The sequence below is a fragment of the Stegostoma tigrinum genome, chromosome 1 (genome assembly GCF_030684315.1).
Source record: "Stegostoma tigrinum isolate sSteTig4 chromosome 1, sSteTig4.hap1, whole genome shotgun sequence".
Classification (NCBI taxonomy): domain Eukaryota; kingdom Metazoa; phylum Chordata; class Chondrichthyes; order Orectolobiformes; family Stegostomatidae; genus Stegostoma; species Stegostoma tigrinum.
Genome location: NC_081354.1, coordinates 30,238,346 through 30,265,527, shown reverse-complemented (window position 1 = coordinate 30,265,527; position 27,182 = coordinate 30,238,346). Strand labels below are relative to the sequence as shown.

Below are 27,182 nucleotides of genomic sequence, written 5' to 3'. Positions count from 1 at the left end.
ATAAAGCAGCGACAGATACGGGAGTTCGTAGAAGCCTGGTACTCCACAAAGAAAGCCATCAACAAGCTCATAGAACTTGACCCCAAATACACTCCATTGCGAAAGAACACTGCAAGCGAGGTAATCCAGCTCAATGGACTCCAGAGTTCAAAAACCAGGTGGGAAAGCTCAGGGACACTTCATCGGAGGCTGCACTGATGATGTTACCCGGTAGGGTAATGAAACGTCTGCGGAACAATGAACCAGCTCGGAGACCCAACCAACCATAACATCCACAACCCGCGTTACAAATCTACTCTAAAACCTTGATAACAAAGTGTGGAGCTGGATGAACACAGCAGGCCAAGCAGCATCTCAGGAGCACAAAAGCTGATGTTTCGGGCCTAGACCCTCCTTCAGAGATCTCTGATGAAGGGTCTAGGCCCAAAACGTCAGCTTTTGTGCTCCTGAGATGCTGCTTGGCCTGCTGTGTTCATCCAGCTCCACACTTTGTTATCTTGGATTCTCCAGCATCTGCAGTTCCCATTATCACTACTCTAAAACCTTAATAGTTGTAAAATAGCATACAAGCTATACAGAATTAAAGAAACATTTGTATCACAATAATGAAAATATCCGTATTTGATACATGTCTACACAACGTGGAAAATTATTTATGTCACTTCATGTTGAGGACACTCGGGGCTCAAATAAACAAAGTACCCGAGCTATGCATTCAGTTTAAACCAGGAGGAAAATCCTCATCAGCTGACAATAAAAAAAGCCCATCAAATTCTACTGATCCAAAACGCTTCATGGCTTAGATTTTAAGGTCCCAAACTGGGTGCTCCCTTATCTCATACGGTGTGATGACATCAGTTTGACACACATCATCATCACTTTGGACTCCAAAATTGTCGAAGGCAAGTGAGCATGGCAATCAGATGGCCAACACCATTTTGAAATTACTAATTAATGCAATTTTAAGTTTGTTAACTGGCAACCCAACTACCTGCAATTTTTCATCACCCGGTGGATAATTAGGCATTAGGCAAGATAAAGTTTGGCAGTGCTTAATGGCAGCAATGATGAGTCAACACAGGGTGAAAGAAAAGGTCTCCTACCAGGATTGTGGTTGAAAGGACCAATGGATTTTGCTGGTGAACCTGCCGGTGTCGGTATGTATTTTGAATTAATTTTATTAACTTCTTGGGGCATACTGTACAAAAGAAGAATGATTGAAATAAAACATAGAACAGTACAGCAGAGGGCAGGCCCTTAAGCCCATGAAGTTGTGCCGACCTATTATCCAACTCTAAGTCAAACCAACCTGCATACCCTACATTATAACTGTCATCCATGTGCCTATCCAAGAGCCACTTAAATGTCCCTAATGTATCTGACTCTACTACCATCGCTGGCAGTGCATTCCATGCACTCACCTACCTCTGACACCTGCCCTATACCTTCCTCCAATCACCTTAAAATTATGCCCCCTCACGATAGTCATTTCTGCCCTGGGAAAATATCCCTGGCTATCCACTCTGTCTGTGCCTGTCTTCATCTTGTACACCTCTATTAGGGGAAATAATGGAGGCTTTTAAATTTGTAGTTGTGACTGATTTCCTGTTGATGTGTAACCTCTGTTATATGAGAGCATGGTCTAGACCTGACACCCTGACCAAGATGCTTGTTTGGGCATGAAGCACCCCCCGCCCCCATCTCCATTTGACTGTTAATTGGCTGCTTTCTTGCTATGCTGCCACTGATTGGCTACCCAATGCTTGATTTAACGAGCTGAGATGGAGTAATGTGACAGTACTATGACTTTTAAGAAGTATATTTTGTCCTTTTTGGTGGTTTTGAGCCTACATGCAGAGTCGTCTCTTCCAAACCAATAAAGTAAACAGCTTGTGAGGCCTTTTCTTTAGAAATTGGAACAATAGAAGCAGCATGAATGGGTAAATCCAGACGCCCAGGATTTTATTTGAAACAAGTTTGGTCTGTTCACAACAGTAAGAGTGAGTGGACCACTCTATTTACCTTCCACCTCCCTCACTCTGCTGAAGAACACAAAATCCAACCCTATACATAAAAGCAATAATATTTAAGTGGATACACTTTGGCCTGGAAGTCCATTTTAAAGTGCGAAGAGATGAGGTATGGTCTGCTGAAGGATGAAAGCATTATGACAGCTTCCTGAAAATGTCGTACTCAGCTTCCTTTATAGCAATTAGTGTATAATTTGGCATGGTCTGAGTATTGCCTAAATTGCTGTAAGCATATAGTTGATCATGTCTGTATATTGCTGGGAAGCTAGCTGGAGCTGCAAACTCAAAGACCCACACTTTCTGACTGGTGTAATAGATGGAAGAATCGACATATTTGCTTTTCCTGGCAAAAATATGTTTCAGTTACCCAAGTTACACATTGTTACCCACTAACTTCAAATGTCTTCAGCAGAATCCCCAAAAGATGCAGAGTAGAAGTAGTAAAGGCATTGATAACTTGTCTACCACTATTAAAGTGTAGGTAACCAGACCTTATTATTCCAGTGAGCTTAAAATGTCTGCGACTAACTGATGCAAGAACCTGGGCCTCCTGATCCACTGGTGTTGTGGTGTGTTGAGAGTTTTTTTTTCCTCTGCATGTGATCTTCTACTGGCTACATTTTGATGCATAAAAACCTGCCTTGATCTTATGCCCACATACCCAATTAATGCTGTTGATGGGTGTATTTCTGTGCTCTGAATTCACATTTAGAAAATTAAATCACAAGTCAGCAGAAGACAGTGATTTCATGAAAAGGCTAAAAGCTATGTTAGAGTAAGGATAGTCTCAGTATACATACAGGATTAGATTTAAATTTATAATGTAATGTACTGGTGAGGTAAAGGCTGGATTACATGACCACTTTATTTTTAGCATCATAGAGTCCCTAAAGTGTGGAATCAGGCCTTTTGGCCCATTGAGTTCACGTAAACCCTTGGAAGAGCATCCCATCCAGACCCACTCCTTCTCCCCGTAATCCCTCATTTACCATGGCTAATCCAACCAAACTACACATCACTGGACAGTACGGTCAATTTAGCATGTCCAATCCGTCTAACTTGCACATCTTTGGACTGTGGGAGGAAACCAATGCCGGCACAGGGAGAATGTGCAAACTTCACACTGACAGTACAGCTTAGATCAAATTATAAAGGTATGGCTTTTAAAAATGTCGTACGCAATGCTAAAACATGTGCAAGAGTTAAGTCAGAGTTGTGATCTGCTCTTCTCAATACAGATATCTGAATAATATGTACTAGTGAGTGGTTTGCCAGAATTAAACTGGTTTCCATTTACTTGTCTAAGATGGATTGTTTGCTTACAGTTTAAAATGTAACTATTAACAATGGTGTGTAGCAAAATGAAGTTTCAAGAATTAATGCATTCTCCTATATTAGTTTAACTTGTTACCAACTTATTGTTTGATATTTAATCGACTACTAACCTACTTATCTTGTTTCAGTCTGAGGATTATTTTGGCATCCGACGACTGTATGTGATACTGGGTTCGTGTCTGTTCTTCAAGGTAAGTCTGTTCATGATAGGAGATGAGGGTTGAGAGAAGGAGTCGAGATGTAACTCAATAGAATGTTAAGATTGTATTACTGATTCAAGAAAATGATCATATTCTCAGCGTATAAACCATTTGTACACCATAGACAAAGAAAATTTGCTATATAATGAAGTTTCTATGTTTAAGAAAATAGTGCCCAGCCAGTATGAAAGATTCTGTGTCAAATTTCATGCTGAAATCTCATTAAGTATTAAATGTATTGCATGCTGGGATATGCAAAAAAATTGATGGATGTTGAAAGATGTAAGTAGTTATTTTCAGTTTTTAAGCATACAATGTGTCAAAGTCAGTTGTGAATTCCGAAATATTAAATCATAGCACCCAAAATTGCCACATGTATTTGAGCCTAAACTGTATTTGTATTCCAGATCCCTGATTTTTATAAAAAAATTCTTAGAGTAATGGCAAATTGCATTTTATACTTCCAAGTTTGAATTGCAATATCACTTGTGCCTGGTTGATAAGCAGGCACTATTAGCTTTAAAAATTGTCCAAAGTTATATATACACAATGTAAAATGGCTGAATATATACTAATAAATACAAGAGCAAGTTAATTTAAAATTGAATGTAATGTTAGTGCTGTGTGTCATGATATGTTGTCAGAAGCCTGAAGTATTGTGGACATTTTTACTTGAAATTCCAAACTGTGTGTTTTTCAAAAGAAGGCTGCTGCTGCCAAAAATGGTTGCATATATAAGTTATGTGGCTGTTTGGAGAGAAAGAGTGAGACGGAGGAAGACACAGAGATAAAGAGATAGGTGAAATACCTAGTGTCAAAGAAAGTTTGAAGAGACTGGACTGTGATCTCTTGTGACTAAAGGATAACAAGGTGCTAACAACCCCCGATCAAAGCAAGCCAATCCCTTTGACTACATCTCAAAAAACTGACACATCTTGTGTTTGAAGAAATCACAAGGGCAAGGATTTTTAACAAGTTTCAACTCTACTGGAGTGTACTAGCATGGCTGTGAACTTCTTGTTCTAGCCTGGTATTAGTGAATTCAAGGTTGTAGTTGAAGAACTATCCCATAGTTACTTCTGTGTTGCCGTTCCTCTGTTTCTCTAATTCTGAGTGATGCAAACTAGTTAAAAACATGAATCAGAACAATGGGCTTCAAGCAACCTGCAAAGCCAAGAATCTCAAAATTTGACTGTTCAGCTATCAATATCAGTTGTATAAGCCTCAACATTCAATCATCTATTCTTTATGAATGTGTGTGCGTGAGTGAAAGATACCTTTTGAATTAAGTGTGTTATAGCTAATCAAGGAGTGAGTGGATGAATAAAGATGAGGAGCCTGTTCATCCATCCTCACCTAGGAGTTTAACAGTTTCAGCTATCCTGTCTGGAACTGTAATGAGTTGTGGGACCTTGCCCAAGGTCTCATTGTAACAACAGTTAGGAACACAGGAGCAGGAGCGTGCCTAATGTCCCTCGACGTTACTGCACTCTTATAGGTCATGGCTGATTATGTACCTCAATGACACATTCGTGCATTACAAGCATACAGAGCAGAGTAGGCTTTCAGCTATTCAAACCTGTTCTGACATTCTTTAAGATCATGGCTGAGCCAATTGTAATCTCATCCACATTCATGCCTATTCTGGCTAACCTTTTGACGCTTTGCTTAATTAGGATTTTTTATTCTACCTCAAAATATTTAAGGATTCTGATGCCACCATTTAGCAGAAACCGAGTTCCAAAGCTCTGAACACAATATAAAACCTTTTTTGCCTGATCTCCGTTTTAAGTGGATCACCCATTATTTTAATGAGTGTCCTAAGATTTTTAAGCCGTGACATCTAGTTCTAGATTCTCCCATAAGTGGAAATATCCTATCCAACACTCCCCTATCAAGACTGCTCAGGATTTTGTGTTTCAATCAAGTTGTCCTGACTCTTGGAAACTCCAGCAGGTTCAAACCTAGCCAATCAAGCCTTTCCTCAGAAGGCAACCCATCCATTCTAAATGTTAGTACAGTAAACATTCTCTGAATCTTCACCTGTCCATTTTTTCTTTGTGTCTGTTTCACAACTCACTTTCATACCTATCTTGGTGTCATCAGCAAAATTTAGAACTTTTATTCCAGCCCTTCATCCAAGTTATTTGTACAAACAGTTGAGCCTTAGCCATCATCCCTGTGGCACAGCGGAAATGGTTGCAATTACACCTCTATAAGCTCATCCTTTAACCTTAATAGCCAATTCATCTTACATGTACTCATAATTACCCTTCTTTAAATTTTAAAAAGTAGGTCTTGGACCCACTTGCCCCTCTCTCAGATTAAATGTAAAATTCACTCATATTATGGATGCCTCTATCTAGGGGACCCCTAACTGTGACATTATTAACTAATCCTATTTCATTGCACAATAACAGCTCTGCATAGTCTGCTCTCTAGTTGGCTCCAGAACATGCTGTTCTAAGAAACTATCCTGAAAACCTTTAATGAATTCATCATCTAAGCTACCTTTGCTCATTTGACTTCTCCAGTCAATATATAGACTTAGTTTTATCATTCACTGTCTTATCTCATCTAGTCTTATCTGTTGGTTGACGCTTAGATTCATACTGACTATCCCTTCCTGTCATGGTCTGATTATAATTTCTTGCATTACTTCCTTTCCATTTGGCCTTGACTCTACTCTTTGAATAGCCATTTCTTCCAAACTTTCATCCCTTATCGTTTAAAATCCTCTCTACTTCTCTAGTTATGTAGTTGGCAAGAACAGCAGCCCCATCATGGCTTAGGTGGAGACTGTCCCATCAATCCTTTTTCATCAGTACCGGTGCCCTGTAGACCAGAACCCACATCTCCTACAATGACTTTGTCTTCGAGCTATGCATTAATTTCCGTAATCTGATTTGTCTTATGCTAATTTACACGTGGCTTATACAGTTATGTAGAGATTCAAAGTTTCAGGTTAGAGTCAAACAGCACGGAAACAGACCCTTCAGTCCATTCGTCTACGCCAACCAAATTTCCCAAACTAACGTAATGCCACTTTGTGTGCATTTGGCCCATATCCCTCTAAACCTTTCTTATTCATACACCTGTCCAAATGTCTTTTAAATGTTGTAATGGTACCTCCATCTACTACTTCCTGTAGCAGTTCATTCCACATACGGACCATCCTCTGTGTGGAAAAGGTTACCCCTTAGGGCTATTTTAAATCTTTCTCTCACCTTAAAAATATGCCCCCAGTTCTGAACTCCCCACCCAAGGAAAAGACTCTTATTATTTATGTTATCCATGTCTGTCATGATTATATGAACTTCTATAAGCTCACCCCTTAACCTCCATGCCCCAGTGACAAAAGTCCCAGCCTATTCAGCCTCTCCTTATAACAGTCACGGCAACAGTCTAGTAAATCTTTTCTGAGCCCATTTAAATTTAAAAACATCCCTCCTATTAGCAGAGTGACCAGAACTGTATGCAGCACTCCGGAAGTGGCCTCATGATCGTTCCTTATGACCTTAATATGACATCCCAATTCCTATACTGAATGGTTGACAGTGGAGACAAGTGTGTGAAATGCCTTCTTAACCACCCTGTTTACGCAGCTGTCAAAGAAAATGTGTACTTAAGCCCCTAGGCCTCTCTGTTTGACAATACTACCCAGAGCTCTGTTAACTTTATAAGTTCTGATTGGTGCTTCGGTCCTCATACCTACTATGCAGAGCTTCCTTCTTTGTCCTCCATATATTTTCAGTACCAGTGTGGACCACAATTGACTGGAATGTCCCTCTGCCATTCCATGTTTCTCTCCAGCCCAAAGCAGATAACCTGAAGCCTGAAACTGGGGTCATTAGCAACTAGAAATCCAGTTGGAAATATGAGCAGAAAAGGCTAGAGAAACTCAGCAATTCTGGCAGCATCCATGGAGAGTTAACATATTGAGTCCAATGTAACTCTTCTACCGAACCCAAACACTTCTGAAGAAGAGTCATATTGGACTTTGTGTCTGTCCCCAAATGCTGCCAGATCTGCTGAGTTGTTCCAGCAATTTTTTTTCAATTTCCCACATTTGAAGTACTTTTTAAATAGAAATCTAACAGTCTCTGTCTTGAAATTAATTAATGAGCTTACACCAGCCGCTGGAGTAGAAAATTCCGAAGTTTGTTCTCATCTCATTTTACTCATTTGCTCCTTATTCTGAGATTTTATTCCCTGGTTCTACTCCCCACAGCCAGGGGAAACATCCTGTTTGCGTCTTTTTCATACAATACCTACAGTGTGGAAATAGACCATTTGCCCAACAAGTGCACGCTGCCCCTCTGAGAAGCATCCCACCCAAACTCATTCCCCTAATTTTCCCTGTCTAACCCAAACATCCCTGAACACTGTGGGCAATTTAGCACGGCCAGTCCACCTACCGTGCACATCTTTGGACTGTGGGAGGAAACCGAAGCGAACCCATGCAGACACAGGGGGAATGTGCAAACTCCACGCAGACAGTCGCCCAAGGCTGGGATCGAATCCAGGTCCCTGGCGCTGTGAGGCAGCAGAGCTAGCCACTGTGCTGCCCACCTATCTTGTCTTATCCTTTCAATACTTTCTACAAGATTACCTCCCATTCTTATAAACTCCAGAGAATACAGATATGGTCCCCACAGTATCTTCCCATAGGGCATTTCCACTCTCCCAGGAATCAGTCTGGAGAATCTTTACTATGCTTCCTCTGTATCAAGTGTGTCTTTACTTCAGCAAGCGACCACAACACACACAATATGAATGAGTGTTGGGGAGGCTAGATGGAAGAGCAAAAAGTGTTTGTGTGCAGTTATAATTTGCAATCAATTGGTTGTGATATTTAATGTTGGTGTACGTGTACTAATTTTGAAAAATGAAAATGTTTGTTGCATCATAGCAAATAGCTAAAATTGCTTCTCAGTGAAGCTGTACTTTTACAGGTTATTTTTCTTTACTTTTGAACTCTAAAACAATACTTTACTCATCTTACTCTGGATTTGTATTATTTTTAAGGGCTACTTGATTGGCAGTCATTTGCCCAAAGATGGCCTCCTTGACATTGCACTCTACTGCCAGCATTATTGCTTACTGCCCCTAGCAGCAGAGCAAAGGATTGCTCAGCTGATCATTTGGCGTGAGACATTCCCGTATAGATATCTTCCGTCACGTCACAAACTGATCATTGAGGACTATCAGGAGCCAAAAGGAAGACACTTCTTACTAATTGTTGGATTGGTATGCATTACTTATTACTTCATATATGCTTTCTTTTGATATGTATTATAGTGCAGTTCCAAAATAAGCAAGATGAGAAAAATTATTGTTCATATATCATTGAGCTGTAGACCTTCATGTGGTGATTCTGTTAGTGACATCATTTCCACTGTTATACAAGTATTCAGATCTTAATGTGAACTTTCTTGTTAATTATGTTCCTTCTATTTAGTCACTAGTTGACTTCATAAGTAGGAAACACTTATAACTGAAAAGGATTAATGTACTAGTATAAGTTTTAACAGTACAAATGTAGAATGAAAACCACTTGTCTCATCAAGTATCATGGGCTGACCTAACTTGCATAATAAGTCATAAGATGTGAATTACAAATAAAACTGTCAAGAAAATAGGATTATGCACTTTGGCAGAAAAGCTGAACACATCTAGAATATCTGTCCAATCCCAAAATGCCTGCCTCTCAACTCTGGCTGGTTATATTTAAATCTCTATTTGGCATGGCTCATAATCATTTGCTGTTGAAAATATTGAAATTATCGTTATTGCTACATGAATCAAAATTGAATTAAAATCTTAGTTTGCAGGGTGAAAAGGAGCGGAGAGATCCCAGAAGCAGATAGACTGACAGCAGACCTCTGAGAGATTCAGGAGTGGCACTACAAGATTAAATGGAGCATTGAGAGTAGAATGGTTCCAGAGCAGACAGACAGGCGGCAGAGCTCCTTCAACAATTCAAAGTGTGACATTACAGGAGAGCAAGTAGTTAAGTGCTGGGTTTACTTCTTACATTCATGACTAGATATTGACTTAAGGCCATAAGTGCAACTGAAAGCGTGAAGTGATTCATTTTGGAAGATCAAATTTGAATGCTTGGATTCCTGGCAGTGTAGAGGAACAGAAGGATCTTGGGGTCCACGTCCATTGATCTCTCAAAGTTGCTACCCAAGTTGATTGGATTGTACAGAAGGCGTGTGGTGTGTTGGCTTTCATTGGCAGGGGAATTGAGTTTAAGAGCTGCGAAGCTCTATAAAACTCTGCTTAGACTACACTTGGAATATTCTGTTCAGTTCTGGTCACCTCATTACAGGAAAGATGTGGAAGCTTTAGAGAGGGTGCAGAGGAGATTTACCAGGATGCTGCCTGGACTGGAGAGCAGGCCTTAGGAGGAAAAGTTGAGGGAAGAAGGATGAGAGGTGATTTGATAGAGGTGTACAATATGATGACAGGCAAAGATAGAATGGATAGTCAGAGACTTTTTCCCAGGGCAGAAATGACGGTTACAAGGGGGCATAATTTTAAGCTGAATGGAGGAAGGTATATGGGAGATGTCAGAGATAGGTTCTTCACACAGAGAGTGGTGGGCGTGTAGCATGCACTACCAGCAGTAGTAGTGGAGTCAGATATTTTAGAGACTTTTAAGTGACTCTTGGATAGGCACATGGAGGATAGTAAAATGTAGGGCATGCAGGGTAGTTTGATCTTAGTAGGATAATAGATCGGCACAACATTGCCAAAGGGCCTGTACTGTGCTGTACAGTTCTATGATCTATGTTCTATGAAAAAGTTTTACATAGATAATTAATCTTCACTTGATTGAGTTAGTGGTTCTGATAGTTAATCCGATATAAACAAGAAAAAGATTTTTCTAGTCTAGTCTTAAGTCAGAGGAAGAGACCATATTATTTATTTAAGGTATGCCCGACGATGGGAAATCCTAGATTCTCCTGGTGGTCTGAGATATCTCTAACTGGAACCACTCAAGCTACAGGTTTTGGATCTTAAGCAACATCTGGGGACATTGTTGTATTCACAAGGAAGAGGTTCATAGATGTGATAATGGGAACTGCAGATGCTGGAGAATCCAAGATAATGATATGTGAGGCTGGATGAACACAGCAAGCCCAGCAGCATTCAGTCCATTTCAAGCCCACCGACTCCCACATCTACCTAGAATACACCACCTCCCACCCACCCTCCTGCAAAAATTCCATCCCCTATTCCCAATACCTCCGCCTCCGCTCCCACGATGAGGCATTCCACTCCCGCACATCCCAGATGTCCAAGTTCTTCAAGGACCGCAACTTTCCCCCCACAGTGGTTGAGAACGCCCTTGACCACATCTCCCGCATCTCGCGCTTTTCCCGCAACACATCCCTCACACCCCGCCCCTGCCACAACCGCCCAAAGATGATCCCCCTCGTTCTCACACACCACCCCACCAACCTCCGGATACAATGCATCATCCTCTGACACTACCGCCATCTACAATCCAACCCCACCACCAAAGACATTTTTCCATCCCCACCCCTGTCTGCTTTCCGGAGAGATCACTCTCTCCGTGACTCCCTTGTTTGCTCCACACTGCCCGCCAACCCCACCACACCTGGCACCTTCCCCTGCAAACGCAGGAAATGCTACACTTGCCCCCACACCTCCTCCCTCACCCCTATCCCAGGCCCCAAGCTGACTTTCCATATTAAGCAGAGGTTCACCTGCACATCTGCCAATGTACTGTATCCATTGTACCCGGCGTGGCTTCCTCTACATTGGGGAAACCAAGCGGAGGCTTGGGGACCGCTTTGCAGAACACGTCCGCTCGGTTCGCAATAAACAACTGCACCTCCCAGTTGCGAACCATTTCCACTCCCCCTCCCATTCTTTAGATGACATGTCCATCATGGGTCTCCTGCAGTGCCACAATGATGCCACCCGAAGGTTGCAGGAACAGCAACTCACATTCTGATTGGGAACCCTGCGGCCCAATGGTATCAATGTGGACTTCACCAGCTTCAAAATCTCCCCTTCCCCCACCGCATCCCAAAACCAGCCCAGTTCATCCCCTCCCCCCACTGCACCACACAACCAGCCCAGCTCTTCCCCTCCACCCACGGCATCCCAAAACCAGTCCAACCTGTTTCTGCCTCCCTAACTTGTTCTTCCTCTCACCCATCCCTTCCTCCCACCCCAAGCCACACCTCCATCTCCTACCTACTGGCCTCATCCCGCCTCCTTGACCTGTCCGTCTTCCCTGGACTGACCTATCCCCTCCCCACCTATACTCTCCTCTCCACCTATCTTCTTTTCTGTCCATCTTCGGTCCGCCTCCCCCTCTCTCCCTATTTATTCCAGAACCCTCCCCCCATCCCCCTCTCCGAAGAAGTGTCTAGGCCCAAAACGTCAGCCTTTGTGCTCCTGAGATGCTGCTGGGCCTGCTGTGTTCATCCAGCCTCACATTTCATTATCAGAGGTTCATAGTTAGCTTGTTTCAGGACATGGTCCCCTTGCAGCTCAAGGTAATGCAGGTGGGGAGGGAATAGTGACCGCCAGAGCAAAAGAGATCGATCAGTTAGCAAGAGAATCATAAGAGTGAATCTTGCTTGTAAACCGTTGTTCACCCTTTGGATTAATAGGGAATGTGATGGTTCATCTGTGGAGGCCAGTCAGAGCTGAGGTCAAGGCAGAGACAACGTGGGTGGTCCAACTGCTCCGTAGGGGAGAGAATAGTAGTCGGGGATTCATTAGTCAATGGAATGGTCAGATGTTTGAGACCATGGACATAACTGCAGGATTGTATGTTGCCTCTCAGGTACTAGGGTGAAAGATATCACGGAATGGCCCCAGGACATTCTGAAGTGAAAGAGTAAACACTTTGAGGTCATGTTCTATGTTGGGACCAACAACATTGGAAGGAAGAGAAATGAGGTCCGGCAAGCTGACTTGAGAGTTAGATAGAAAAGTGTAAAGATGGACTTCAAAGATAGTAATCTCTAGAATACTCTTGATGCCATGCAGTAGTGAGTGTTGGAATAGGAGGATAGAGCAGATGAATGCAAGGCTGAAGAGCTGGTTCAGGAGGGATGGCTTTAGATTATTGAAGCATTGGCATAATTTTTGGGGAAGGTGGTCCTGTACATGTCGGACATGTTACACTGGAACAGGAATGGGACCAACAACATCATGGGGAGGATTAATATCGCCCTTTGGACATTTTTTAAATTTGAAAGGAAGTGGGACATAGCCAAATAGATCAGAGGGAAGAGTAGTTGAAGTGGAGTTAAAAATTAAAGCATGATTGGGCTAAATAAGAAAGAAGCAAATTTGGCAAGGCTATATGGAATATATTTTAATGCAAGGAGCCTGAGGAATGAGACAGATGAGTTGAGATCACAGACAGCTACATACGATATCATAGCTATGACTGAGATTTGGCTGAAAGATAGACAGGATCAGCAGCTCAGTATTGCTGGTTGTAGGGTGCTCAGAAAATGGGGATGTAAGAGATGGGGTTCTCAGTATTGTTCAACAAATCAGTTATAGGAGTGAGAGAGATGATAATTTGAAGGAATCATCACGAGGCCACGTGGATAGAAGTAAGGATAAACAAGAGGATCAAACACACTTTTGGATGTGTTACTATATGCTTGCAAACAGTCAGAGAGGGTGAGGATTAAATATGTAATGAATTTCCCAAGAAATATTAGAATAATAAAGCAATAAAAGATTATTTCAACTGCCCAAATATTAACTGGAATAGGGTCTTGGTTCAACAGTAGGTTCATAGCTGCAATGCTCCCTCAGTACTACACTGAGTGACAACCTAGGATTGAAGATTTCTGGAATGGAACTTGAATCCGCAATCCAGTGACAGAAACAAGAGTGCTAACACTGAGCTGCAACTGACTGAAGACAGCAATCACTGTGGGAGGATTTTGTATTTTAAAATGGAGTTCTATGTATCATGCAGGATGTTGTATTTAAAGTTACCAAAATTTCTCAGTATTGAATGATTCTGAGCTTATTCTCGATTTTTCTAAGGAATGATCAAACTGCAGAAATATGAAAAATCATACAAATATTCATTGGAATAATTTATTACTATCATATCTAGAAGTGATTTCTTACTGACCAAAATACCACAATCATTGATTCTTTTTTACCACTACTGTATGTATCTATCACTTGTACGTAGTTTAAGACATTTTGTAAAAAGGCAAAATAACTTCAAGAAATATAGAATCATAAAACGTAGAATTGGTTCCAAAAGCCTACTATATCTGCAATAATTTTCTGAAAGGTATCTAATTTAGTGTTGCTTCTATACTGTTTATCTGTAGCCCCTGAATTTCCCTTTAGTTGATAGTACTTTTTATTATTAATATTTTACTTTATAATACATGTAATGAAAAGATTAATTAACAATTGCCTCTTTTCAGAGACACTTGATGTTGTGTGTGCTGCTAGAAGCAGGAGGATGTGCATCCAAAGTAAGTGGAAATCCGGGACCCAACAGTGTATATGTTGATCAAGTTAAAACAACCCTACTTCAGCTTGAAGGACTAGAAGCCAGAATACAAGAAAGGATGGATTGTCCCTCCATTGCATGTTTGTCATGTGCTGATTGGTTCCTTCCTTCTTCTCGTGACAAGTTTGAAAGTATCAGCATTTCTCCTATCATCAGCAAGTTTCAAGGTGCAACTAAATCACTTCAATCACCAACAAGTCGAAGGGCACTGTTTGGAGACTCCAGCCAAAGGATGCAGAAATCCAGTCCTCCACGGAACAATGGTGTCTCTGATATTGCTAGTGAAAGGCATGGAGATGGTAGTTCCTTCATTATGAACTTTAGTCCATATTCTATGTCTGACACAGTCAAGAGGCTTCCTCGAAAAGAATCCCAAGGTTCTGGTGGATCTGATGGTCGTGGAAGTATATTTAAGGTGAGGAGAGAAATCTGAAGATGTACATAACGTGTCCATGTTTTTGTTCCCCAGTTCTTTAATGATCACATTCAAAGCATTAAACTGGAAACCCATGGCTTTTGACAAATGAAAGCCGCTGTTATCAGGACAAGTGGAGAAGAAATCAGATTAAAACCAAATTCTGAAGAATAGTCACATCAGACTCAAAACATTAACTCTGTGCGTCTCTCCACAGATGTTGCCAGACATGCTATGTTTCTCTAGCATTTTTTGGTTTTATCTTAGATTTCCAAGTATTTTGCTTTTATGTGAACCTGGTTCCAGTCAGTTCCCACTACTTTTCTTGCCAAAATGTGAGACTCTGCTAGGGTGGGATAAGGAGGGAGTGAAATGTCATAAGCAAAAATTCCTATCAATTCCACTACCTTTAGGAGGAAAGCTGATGAGGTCTTCCACTCCATGCCTTATCTACAGCAATAAATTGCTACTAGAAAATGAGCTACACTATACAAACCCTTAACTCAGCATATATGAACTTCAGTGCCAGTAATGCCAGATATGTAGGCCTTACATCCCAAAGAATGAAGAATCATATCAGACAGCATGACCCTTGAGCTGTAAGACTTATCTAGACTCAAAATGTTAACTAGATTTTACTTCAGTGCCTGACCCACTGTGATCTCCAGCACTTTCTTATTTTCATATCCCTTCAGCTGTTTGCAGCAACCAAGGTATTAACCTCTACCCAACTAAGCCTGTACCAGCAAACTTCTCAACACATTATCTTAACATTGAATCCGTTTGGGTTGAAATTAGGAAAAGCAGGGAGAAGTCACTGATAAGTGTGGTCTATAAGCCACCAAATAATGACATTGTGGTGGGGTGGGCAATAAACATAGAAATAGCTAATGCATGTAAAAATAGTACAGCAATTATCATGGGGGATTTTAATCCACATATCGATTGGTCAAACCAGGTCAGTCATGTCAGCCTTGAGGAGGGCTTCATAGAATGCATCCGTGATAATTTCCTTGAACAATATGTAATGGAACCTATGAGGGAGCAAGCTATTCTAGATCTAGTCCTGTGTAATGAGACAGGAATAATTAATGATCTCACAGTTAGGGATCCTCTCAGAAGGAGCGATCACAGTATGGTCAAATTTAAAATACAGATGGAGCGTGAGAAGGTCAAATCCAGTTCCTATGTCCTGTGCTTAAACAAAGAGACTATGGCGGAATGAGGGAGGATTTAGCTAAGGTAGAATGGAAGCAAAAACTTTATGGTGGGTCAATTGAGGAACAGTGGAGGACTTTCAAAACGATTTTTCACAGTGCTCGCCAGAAGTGTTTTCCAGTGATAAGGAAGAATTGTAGGAAAAGAGAGAGCCAGCCATGGATGTCGAAGGAAATAAAGGGAAGAGATTGGGGAAAAAAAACACACACAAGAAAGCAGAGAGTAGTGGGAAATTAGTAGACTAGGAAATCTTTAAAGGTCAACAGAAAGCCACAAAAAAAGTTATAAAGTACGATAGATTATGAGAGTAAACAAGCTCAGAATATTAAAACAGGCAGCAGAAGTTTCTATAAATATGTAAATCGTAAAAGAGTGGCAAAGGTAAACATTGGTCCTTTAGAGAATGAGAAGGCCAATTTAATAACTGGGAATGAGGAAATAGCCAAGACATTAAACAGTTATTTTGTGTTGGTCTTCACAGTGGAAGACACAAATAACTTGCCGAAAACTAATAGCAAGAAGGTGATAGCAGGTGTGGACCTTGAAACTATCATTAACACGAAGGACGTAGTGCTGGGCAAGCTAATGGGGGCTAAAGGTAGATAAGTCTCCTGGCCCTGATGAAATGCATCTCAGAGTTCTAAAAGTGGTGATGGGGGAAATAGCAAATGCACAAGTAATTATTTACCAAAATTCACTGGACTCTGGGATGGTTCTTGAAAATTGGAAAACGGTCAATATGACGCCACTGTTTAAAAAAAGATGTAGACAAAAAGCAGATAACTATAGGCCAGTTAGCTTAACTTCGGTAATGGAGAAAATGCTTGAATCTATCACTTAAGGAAGAAATAGCAAGACATCTGGATATAAATTATCCCAATGGGAACACCCAGCATGGGATCTAGGCCCGAAACGCCAGCTTTTGTGCTCCTGAGATGCTGCTTGGCCTGCTGTGCTCACCCAGCTACACGCTTTGTTATCATGGGTTCATGAAGGTTAGGTCATGTTTAACTAATTTGGTAGAATTCTTTGAGGACATTATTTGCATGGTGACAATGGGGAACCTGTGGATGTGGTGTATCTGGATTTCCAGAAGGCATTTCACAAGGTACCACACCAAAGGCTGCTACGTAAGATAAAGTTCCATGGTATTTCAGGTGATGTATTGGCATGGATAGAGGATTGGTTGACCAGTAGAAAGCAAAGAGTGGGGGTAAATGGGTGTTTTTCTGTTTGGCGGTCAGTGGCTAGTGGTGTGCCTCAGCAATCAATGTTGGGACCACAATTGTTCACAATTTACATAGACGATTTGGAGTTGGGGACAAAGTGTCGTGTGTCAAAATTTGCAGATGACACCAAGGTGAGTGGTAGAGCAAAGTGTGCAGAAGACACTGAAAGTCTGCAGAGCGATATAGGTAGTCTAAGTGAGTGGGCAGAGGTCTGACAGATGGAGTACAATGTTGATAAGTGTTAGGTCATCCATTTTGGTAGGAATAACAGGAAAGTGGACTGTATTTTAAATGATAAAAAATTGCAACATGCTGCTGTGCAGAGAGACTTGGGTGTCTTTGTGCATGAATCGCTAAAAGTAGGATTGCAGGTGCAGCAGGTAATTAAAAAGGCAAATGGAATTTTGTCTGCCATTGCTCGAGGGATGGAGTTTAAAAACAGGGAGGCTATGCTGCAGCTGTATAGATCCCTGGTGAGGCCACACTTGGAATACAGTGTGCAGTTTTGATCTCTCTACTTGAGAAGAGATATACTGGCATTGGAGGGGGTGCAGAGGAGATTCATTTGGTTGATTCCAGAGTTGAGAGGGTTGGATTTTGCGGAGAGACTGAGTAGACTGGAATTATACTCATTGGAATTCAGAAGAATGGGGGAAGATCGTATAGAAACATATAAGATTATGAAGGGAATCGATAATGTGGAGGCAGGAAGGTTGTTTCCGCTAGCAGGTGAAACTAGGACTTGAGGGCATTGCCTCAAAATAAAGGGAAGCAGATGTAGGACAGAGGTCAGGAGGAACTTCTTTACCTAGAGGCTTGTGAATCTGTGGAATTCCCTACCCAGTAAAGCTCTTGAAGCTACCTCGCTGAATGTTTTTAAGGCAAGGCTAGATAAATTTTTGAACAATAAAGGAATTAAGGGTTATGGTAAATGGGTGGGTAAGTGGAGCTGAGTCTCAAAGATCAGCCATGATCTTAAATGGTGGGGCAGGCTCGAGCGGCCAGATGGCCTACTCCTGCTCCTAATTCCTGTGTTCTTCTGCTCTAACAGCAGATGTGATTCTAAAATTGGACAATGTTTGCTGGATAATCCTGACTGTGTGATGAATTATGCTGACAACCAATGTAAAATTATCCGTCAAGCTCACAGTTTTGGTACTTGTGTGGATTCAAAGCTGCATATATTAATATACAGGGCACTGTTGTTTGCAGACATAATGAGCATGTACACAATGTGCCTGTTTCAACTTAACAAAATTGGTGACATTCATTTGCTGGTTCATTTCTTAGAGCAATGCTCAAACCAATCAGTTTCAACCTACCTGGTTTGAAATTTAACAGCTTGGCTATTGATGCCAATTAGCATTGATAAGTGCATTCCCATGACAACATCTCTACCAATCAGAGTTCATTTGCTAACCAATCAGCACTCTCCTCTCATTCACCATAAATATTGATTTTTTTTCTCCCCCCTCTTGAATCCCCTTGTTGTCTTGCAAAATGCAAAGTGAAAGGCTTTGGCAAAATGCATTTAAAGCTTTACAAATTTGAGATCAGGTGTATGGTAGTAACAGTCCAATTAACAGACCTTCAGTTTTATTTTTGCCATACAAGGTGTCATTCTGCGTTTTGATTAGAGAATGTTGGCATTCAGTTTTCGGGTACCCTTTTTAAAAGTGAATATTAATTAAACATTTTAAACTGGTAGTTTAGTTTCCTGATATTATCATTTTTTTCTTGTTCAGTGCCAAGCATTGTTTCAGTTTTAAGTCTGAAATAATGTTTTAGTAACCCAATTTAGATACCAGTAGTTGCTGATGAAAATCAAAAATCATGGGCCTGTCCCACAGTACTGCCCATTTGGGAGTCCTGCTGGAAAACCAGCTGATGTGAGCAGACAAGAGTTCTTGTGAGCACAGGAGTCCCATTTACTGTATTCAGCAAGTTGAAATCAATTCCATTTTGTCAAATGGTACCTGACCAGTGTCTTAATTCCAAATAGCCTCAAATCACATCCTTTGCCATATAAAAGTCCTCTGATCCATATCTTGAAAATTTCAATTGTTTCAACAACAGGGTTTTGACTACCAGAGTTCCAGATTTCCATCATTCTTTGAAAAAATCGTTTCCTGATTTCACTGTTAAATGCCTGTCTCAAATTTTATGTTCTCTTGTTCTGGCATCTTCCATTGAAGGTAATAGATTTTCTGAATCTACTGTATTGATACTTTTAATCATTTAAAACACCTATATTTAGATTACGCGCCATTTTTCTAAACTCTAGGAAAGACCGCTAAACTTAGGCAAGCCTTTCTTTATCACAAACATCTTTCTTGATATCAATGAAGAAAGAAGTACAAGCAGCAAATGCAAGGCTTTGAAAGGGAGAGCTAAGTAACAATAAAGGTGATTGCAAAAGCAGAAATTATACCATACCTAGCCTTATCTAACCATAAGTTGACAAAACTGTGGGAATTTACTGACACAATCTATGTTTCATGGAATCAGAAATGATACAGTCTTCTAACTGACCAGACACCAGGAACACTCTGCTTGCACTAACACATGCCTGGTTAGATTAAATCATTTTTAAGTTTAACTAACTGGTTCGTTCTACAAATGTTTTGCAGGTACTAATTTTCTGGGACTTGTTGTAAAGTAATGACTATATTAATCCAGTAATTGAAATGTTAAATTTTAAGCACAACTTAAGCAGTATGAGTGTTTGAAATTTTGTCACGAACAACCTCTCAGAATTGCAAACAAGGGGGATGAAATATCCTTGCACCTTTTGGTTTATTTACGACAGAACAGACTTTCTGAAAAAGGACTCATAGAATCAATCGAGAATTTTGTCTTTCATAAGATTTAGCAGTAAACAATAGGCTGTTTTATTAAAACCCTGAGGTACAGACAAATTTCCTAGGACTTAGCAATAAATCAACAAACAAGACAAGACGTTTAGAAAGATAAGGAAAAGATAAGACAAAAGATTTGGTGCCTGAATGTACATTCGTAAGAAAATAAATGAATTAATAGTAAACATTTGAAGTAAACAAATATGACCTGATAGCCATTGAAATATGGCTTCAGGATGACATGGATTGGGTCCTGAATGTCGAAGGGTATATTGCTTCAAGAAAAGTAGGAACCTAGGTAATGATGGAGGGACAGCACTGTTATTGAAGGTTAGCGTTTGCTCAATAGTTAGAGATGACTTTAGTTCGGGAGCTAACCATGTAGAATCAGAGTGGGTGGAGATGAGAAATATCAGGGGAAGGAAGTTTCTACTGGCAGTGATCTACAGGGCATATAACACTAACCACAAAAAAAATACAAGAAATATTGAGTGCTTGTAGCAAAGGGACAACAGTAATCCTGGATGACTTTAATAAACTAGAAAAATTAGGTTGGTAATAGCCTGAACAAGGAGTACGTAGAATGCTTTCCAGATAATTTCTTATAGCAGCTCACCTTGGAACTGACAAACGGTTTTCATTTACTTTTGGGTTTTAATTAAACTCTCTTAAACAGCCTGGCAAGTAGATTACACTGGATTTCCTACAGTGTGGAAACAGGCCCTTTGGCCGAACAAGTCCACGCTGCCCCTTGAAGCATCCCACCCAGGCCCACCACCCTATACCCACACACCCCTGAACACTATGGGCAATTTAGCGCAGCCATTCCACCTAGCCTGCAAATCTTTGGACTGTGGCAGTAAAACCGGAATACCCGGAGGAAACCCATGCAGTCACGGGGAGAATGTGCAAACTCCACACAGACAGTCGCCCGAGGCTGGAATCAAATCCGGGTCCCTGGCGCTGTGAGTCTGCAGTGCTAACCACTGAGCCACCATGTCGCCCTAGTAGTAGGCTTTTTTTGTTGAAACATTAATGTCAATGACAACTACAATTCCTTTAGCACTTAGGATCTAAGAAATTATTGAGTATTTCACAAAAAGAATTTGTTGAATGTAAAATGCCCCGTCCATTGTGGTTGTTGGTGGCCAGATTACTTCCCAGAAAAATGAACATTGGCTAGAAATCAGAATCTTCAGAAGGCAAGGTAAGCTTGTTTCCTGCATGTTTTCAGCCCTCCAGCTCTTAACCTGGAGAACAAGTAGTCGCTGCACTGCCTAATTGCCCAATAATGAAATAACCAAACAGGTTTTTGACAAAGCATTTGGTGCCTCCAGTGAATCTTGGAATGATAACGTGACAAGCCCTAGAACTGTTATCATCATTTGGTCATTAAATTGTGCCTCCTTTGACACGCCATTAAGAGTGCCAATGCTGTATTTGAGTATCAGATGAATTTTATCTAAACAGTGAAATGAAAATTCTCTTCATAAACTTGGAAGCCTTTACTGATAGTAAAATTTATAATTATTCTGATAAGGCGCCTGCTTGATAGGATTTTTTTTGTAACAGCAACAATAATTTTGATTCGCTTGTTGTCACCATGCTTAATAGCATGAATGTGTCGGTTTGCCTATTGAGTACTCAGACATCAATATATATATACATAATATCTAGAATATGCATACACATATATATGTTAAGAAAGTAGAACAGTGCTAACCAGAAGTAGTCCATTTATATTATCTAATTACACTTTACATATAAAAGTAACTGTTTAATCAAAATTGTTTATTGTTGATCTTTTAATATGTTTACTTTGAACGGATTTGTTTAAAAACTGATTAAACTATTTCAGAGCAAGAAGAAACAAAACTTTCCTAATCCATTTTATCTGGGAAGCATGAAAAAAAGTCTTTCTGAGTCAGAGACCGAGGAAACATATAGCATAACAAAGTAAGTTTAAAGCTTCTAATTTAAGATTTTTAAACACTTATTTATGCTATTGTAAGTGAAAATGATCATGGCTTTTTCCTTTAGTCTCTGACCTTGGTTTCAGTTTCTCTTTTTGTTGTCCCTTGTTTTCTTTACTGTCCTGAATAAAAGATCTGTTACGAGCACCCTCTGTAATGTAAGATGCACCAACGAAGTTCCTAATGAATTGCACTTATTGTAGTAGATATTACTCCTGTAAATTGAAAAGAATGTGTGCAAAGCACCAGCATTGAAGGTGCTGACTATCGGGTTTTAAATATAATACTTTGCATTGCTTTAAAAAAAATACATTTGACATTAAAGTACAGAATATTATATGACTCTTTGAAGGAGAGAATGGATATCAAAGACCAAGGAGAGATGATTAAAAATGTGACCAAAAGGAAAAGTGTTATAACTGTTAAATGTGGAAAGAGAAGCAGTAAAGGAGTGCATTTAGGAATCAACTTTTGAAGAGTACAACCAAGATGACTGAAAACATAGTCCCTGAGGAGAAAAAGTCATTTACATAATATTAGGATCATAGAATCAATCAGTTTGGTCTGGGGCAGAGAGCCAGAGGTAGTAATAGAGGTAAAATAATTGAGGTCACAAAATAATAGGTAAATTAGATTGAAGATTTTTCAATTTAGTACATTGAGAGTCAACAGAAATTGAGTTTCAGCAAGTAGAACTTTGTATGTTAGTGTGTGCAGGCTGGCTGTTTTGTTTAAATTGCTGTATCAGTGGAGCTGTGCAAATGCAGGCTAGCAAAGAGAATATAGGAAATGTTAACAAAGTAGTTAAAATGTAGCCAGAGATTCAGCAATAAAAACTTGTATTTATATAATCCCCTTAACATAGAGAAAGCAAAAGACAAAAATTGAAGATTGATACATGAAGATGAGTGACTAAATACTTGTCAATAAGGTTGTTTTTAAGAAATGTTAAAAACAGGGGAAGAGGCTTACTGAGGTTGTGCCAAAATTTATGATCTAGAAGGTTGAAGCCAAGGCTGTAACCATATGGGTAAAGGAAGTCTTGATGCACCAGAGTTCAAAAGAAATGCAGAGTTCTTGGAGAGAAATGACACTAGAAATTTTACACGCAAGGTGTTGAGATGCTGGAAATCTAAATAATTCAGTGACAATAGGGTGAGGGCAGCCTATGATGGAATAGAACACAGGCAACAAATATTTTTGATGAGCTGAAGTTTGCACACTAGTTGCTAGGTGGTAAAACCAACTAGGAGGATATTCGAACATTGAACTTTCGAAATGACAGAAGAAGCAATATTTTCCAGCAAGGGTGGAGATAACATCGAAATAGTGGTAAGGAAATAGCCAGCTGATCCATCTAGCCACTCAGACGTTTGTGCATCAGATCAAGCAAGACACCTCGCAAGTTAGGTGCCACGGAGAAGGGCAGTGTTGAAAGGTGGAAATAGGCAACCTTTTCAGTGGAGAGGAAATGAGAAAAATCGGCTTGTGCTCAAAAGAGAGCTCTAAGGTTGCAGACAAGCTGAGACAGTGACCAATGAAGGGGATGGATATTTTGGCAAGAGTAGGGAGATGGTGCTCCAGACTAGCCACTTTGTCATCTGACAATGCCAAATAATCAGAATAGAGTTAGGCCATGCTAAGGCACAAAATCAGAGAGCCCTGGGCAAGCTATCATTTGATATTAGGATTTACTTGAGGAAGGATGTGGAAGGACATTGAAAACTAAAAATATGACTAAACTTGTGAGAAAGTTGTGGCATGAAGTGAAAAACAGACGACAACTATATAAGATGCTGAGAATGAGGAGGACAAGAGTATGGCCAAGGGCCTAGGCCCGAAACATTAGCTTTCCTGCTCCTCTGATGCTACTTGGCCAGCTGTGTTCAGCCAGCTCCACACCTGGTTATCCCATCTGATACAAGACCCAGTTTGCTCAGCTGTGAGAGACCAATGTGGAAATTCCGACAGCTATGGAAACTTAACCAAGATGTCAAATGCCATAAGCTGCACAATAGAACTGATAGATGAGGCATTTGTAGATGGAGCACATTCTTCAAGTAAGGAACCCAAAAAAGACCAATGGGCTAAGAGGCCATTGAATGGTCAGATGCCTGTTTCCCTGGATGAAATTGCAGTGGCCAAAGAAATGCTCCTGAATTTCATGCTGCAGCACATAAAATTAGAATGCATTTGACTGCAAATGCAAGCCAGAAAAGATTATTGAGTTTTTCTAGACCTACCTCACAGAAGTGCTCAATGCTTTTCGCTGTACAAAGTCAAGGCATTGTGAGGTGTGCACAAATTGAAAATAAAAGAGATTTTTCACTTTATTATTACTTTACTGTGTTTTCATCTGGGATTTTGTTTTTAACAAAGAGTACACTTATTTACAAATCAGGTTACAGAAGAGCCTCTTTGTCTACCTTGAAGCGCGGCTTAACATGAATTTGTTGCATGTCTTCTGTAAATTAATTTGCAATGTGATTTCAAGTTTTTTTTTAATTCATTCATGGGATGTAGTGTTGATGAGTGGGCCAGTATTTATTGTCCTTCTCTAGATTGCCTTTGAGAAGCTGGTGGTGAGATCCTTCTTGAACTGTTGCAATTTGGTGTAGGTAGATCCACAGTACTCTGTAATGCAGTTCCTTTTTATTCTGGGTCTGGCTGTACGGATGGCAATTCAGATTTATGTTATAGCACTAATCACTACAACCTCCTCGCATTACTTACAATGAGATTTTCCATTATCTAGTACTTGGGTTGGGGCTAAAATTGGACATGATTGCAGATGTAGATAGAGGAAATGACAGCTGTGCAAACAGTTGCACTTTTAGAAATTAAAAATACCTTGGGTCTTCATACTTTATGGTAAGAAGGAGAGAAGGTGTGGTTCCTTTGTTGAAGAGATTTGCCTGGATTTGACTTGCCCTGCAGTATGATCCAGAAGTAGTTAAAGGATTTGCTGAAAAGCGGGAAGTACAGTGATTCATCAGACAAAGTCACCTTTGCAACAACTAACAGATCTGTTGTCCATCTGGTGCATTCAAGTACCTGAAACATAAAGTAATTGTTCCAGGTAATAAAGATTGGAGAGCATCGATGACTTGATGGAGATCAACGAATCTAGGATAGCTAAGAAAACTGTTAACAGAGTCAACATTGATATCGGTATTTTGATAAGTAGAGAGCCAGAAGACACGGAATTAGGATTTAGCATGAAGAGAATGTTGGAGGTATTGTTGTATGTATTATAAGTATGTAAGGAGATGTAGGCAGTAAAGGAGATTTCCTAAAAATTTGGCTGTGCTGAGTGAAAAGACCATATGGATATTATGTAAAAGGAAAACTGTATGGGAAATTAAAGCAGAAAAGTGAGAGTGAATGTCAATAGAATGTAAAAAAATTAAAATTGTGTGGCACAGAAACTAAGTGCAGAGGATGGTAATAATTACTGGAAGACTTGAGAGAACAGTGAAAAATTCTTTTAATGGCCATGTGGAGCTCATCCACATGGAATGTTTCTCCTTGTAAAATTGCAATGCTTATTTTGAGTCTGAACTGACAGTGAAGGGCCGCCAGTAACACACATTGAAAATTTAACAGCATAAGTGGTTCGCTATTTTCGAACTATTTGGTCAAAAATTTGTGAGGAAAAAAAATGGCCAAGTTTATGGTGAGATTTGCAACCATGCCGAAGTTTTTCCTTCAATTACATGATGCAATTCTAAAGAACCTGTGCAATGAAGAATGTTTGGGCACAGAGAATGGCAATTTGTGAATTACTTGTACATTACGTATTTTCATAAATTAAAATTTAATATTTCTTGGTAAATAAATATCTAAAGAAATTTGTGTTAAATCTTGTTAAAGATCTGCTATTTCATGTTTTACAGATTGACATCAGGCACAGAAAACACTCTATTTTATTATGTTTCAGTAGAAACAACACAAGGGATATTCATAGCACCAACACAGACAGAAGTTTCACAGCTCAAAGGTTCCGTTCACTCACAACTAATCAAAAACTTCCATCGTTGTTGCTTATCAATACGGTCAGTCTTCCGACAAACCTTGGACAAATGGGTGAGATTGTTTAAAATTTATAGTACTTGGGTTTGTACTGCTATTTGTAGCATATGTATTGTATAGACGTGGATAAATGCACTAAATATTCAGTCAACTGAGTTGTGCAATAGAGTGGGCAAGCACACAGTCCTTTCCTCTGTAGGAACTGAGTTTGAATCCAGCCAAACCAGATATGGTGCATACTGTAATTTTATTGGCTTTGAATTTCCAAATTAACTCAATTCAGTTCTAATGAATGTTGGTTCACGGTACAACTTTACTCATACTTCAACACCAGTTGTCAGTCTTAGAATTTGTTCATTAAATCTCAACAATTGTTACCAACTTTAATCTGTTAATGTAGTGATTGTAATGAGGACCGCCGGGTGGACCTCATGGAATATGAGTTCCCTGATTTGGGCTGTTAATCTGGTCCAATCAGGGAGCCCTGGCTGACAGATAACAACAGGACTGTCAGATGTTCACACTGAGAGCTGGTTCTGCGGGAGCTGGACCACTGTCAAGGACTCTTCTTGTGTACATAAAGAGTGACTTGGTGATGGGTTCCAATCTTTCTGGAGTTATTTTACATAGATTTTCGTCACTGCTTCTTGGATGAGGTTTACTTGGATTTTCAGAAGGTTTTTAATAAGGTCCCCACATAAGAGCATGCAGAATTATAGCCCATGATATTGAATGTCATGTACTGAAAAACTGGGAACTGGTTGACAGACTGGAAGCAAACATTATGAATTACTTAACTTGTTATATCACACTGAAGCATCTCTGAACCCCCCTCGCACCATATCCTCCCATCCAGCTTTGTGCCATCTGCAAACTTGGAGATCTGACACGTAGTTCTTTCATCTAAAGCATTAATATATATTGTGAATACCTGGGACCAAACACTGATCTCTGTGGTATCCCACTGTTTACTGCCTGCCACTCGGCAAAAGTCTTATAAAGTGGGAAAATATATAGCAGATGCATTACATTGTGGATAAATGTGAGGTTATCCACTTTGGTAGCAAAAATAGCCAGGCATATTGTTTATCTGAATGGCGATAGATTGAGAAAGAGGGGGTTGCAATGGGACCTGGGTATCCTTGTACTCCAGTCACTGATAATAAGCATACAGGTGCAGCAAGCAGTGAAGAAGACAAATGGTATGTTGGCTTGCAGGATTTGAATACTGTAGTAAGGATGTATTGCTACAAACGTACAGGGCATTGTTGGGAACACACCTGGATATTGTGTGTAGTTTCGGTTTCCTTATCTAAGGAAGCATATTCTAGTTATTGAGG

General features: G+C 40.1%; 1 protein-coding gene across 2 annotated transcripts in view; it reads left to right on the top strand.

Moving 5' to 3' along the window:
• intu (inturned planar cell polarity protein) overlaps positions 1–27,182 on the top strand; it is a 139,877-nt gene that overhangs the window by 105,074 nt on the left and 7,621 nt on the right. For both annotated transcript variants that reach the window (XM_048536378.1, XM_048536370.1), the window contains 5 exons: positions 3,494–3,556; positions 8,594–8,815; positions 14,029–14,532; positions 21,696–21,793; positions 25,707–25,896. In XM_048536378.1, the coding sequence (XP_048392335.1) occupies positions 3,494–3,556; positions 8,594–8,815; positions 14,029–14,532; positions 21,696–21,793; positions 25,707–25,896 (1,077 nt within the window). The remainder of the gene's footprint in view (positions 1–3,493; positions 3,557–8,593; positions 8,816–14,028; positions 14,533–21,695; positions 21,794–25,706; positions 25,897–27,182) is intronic.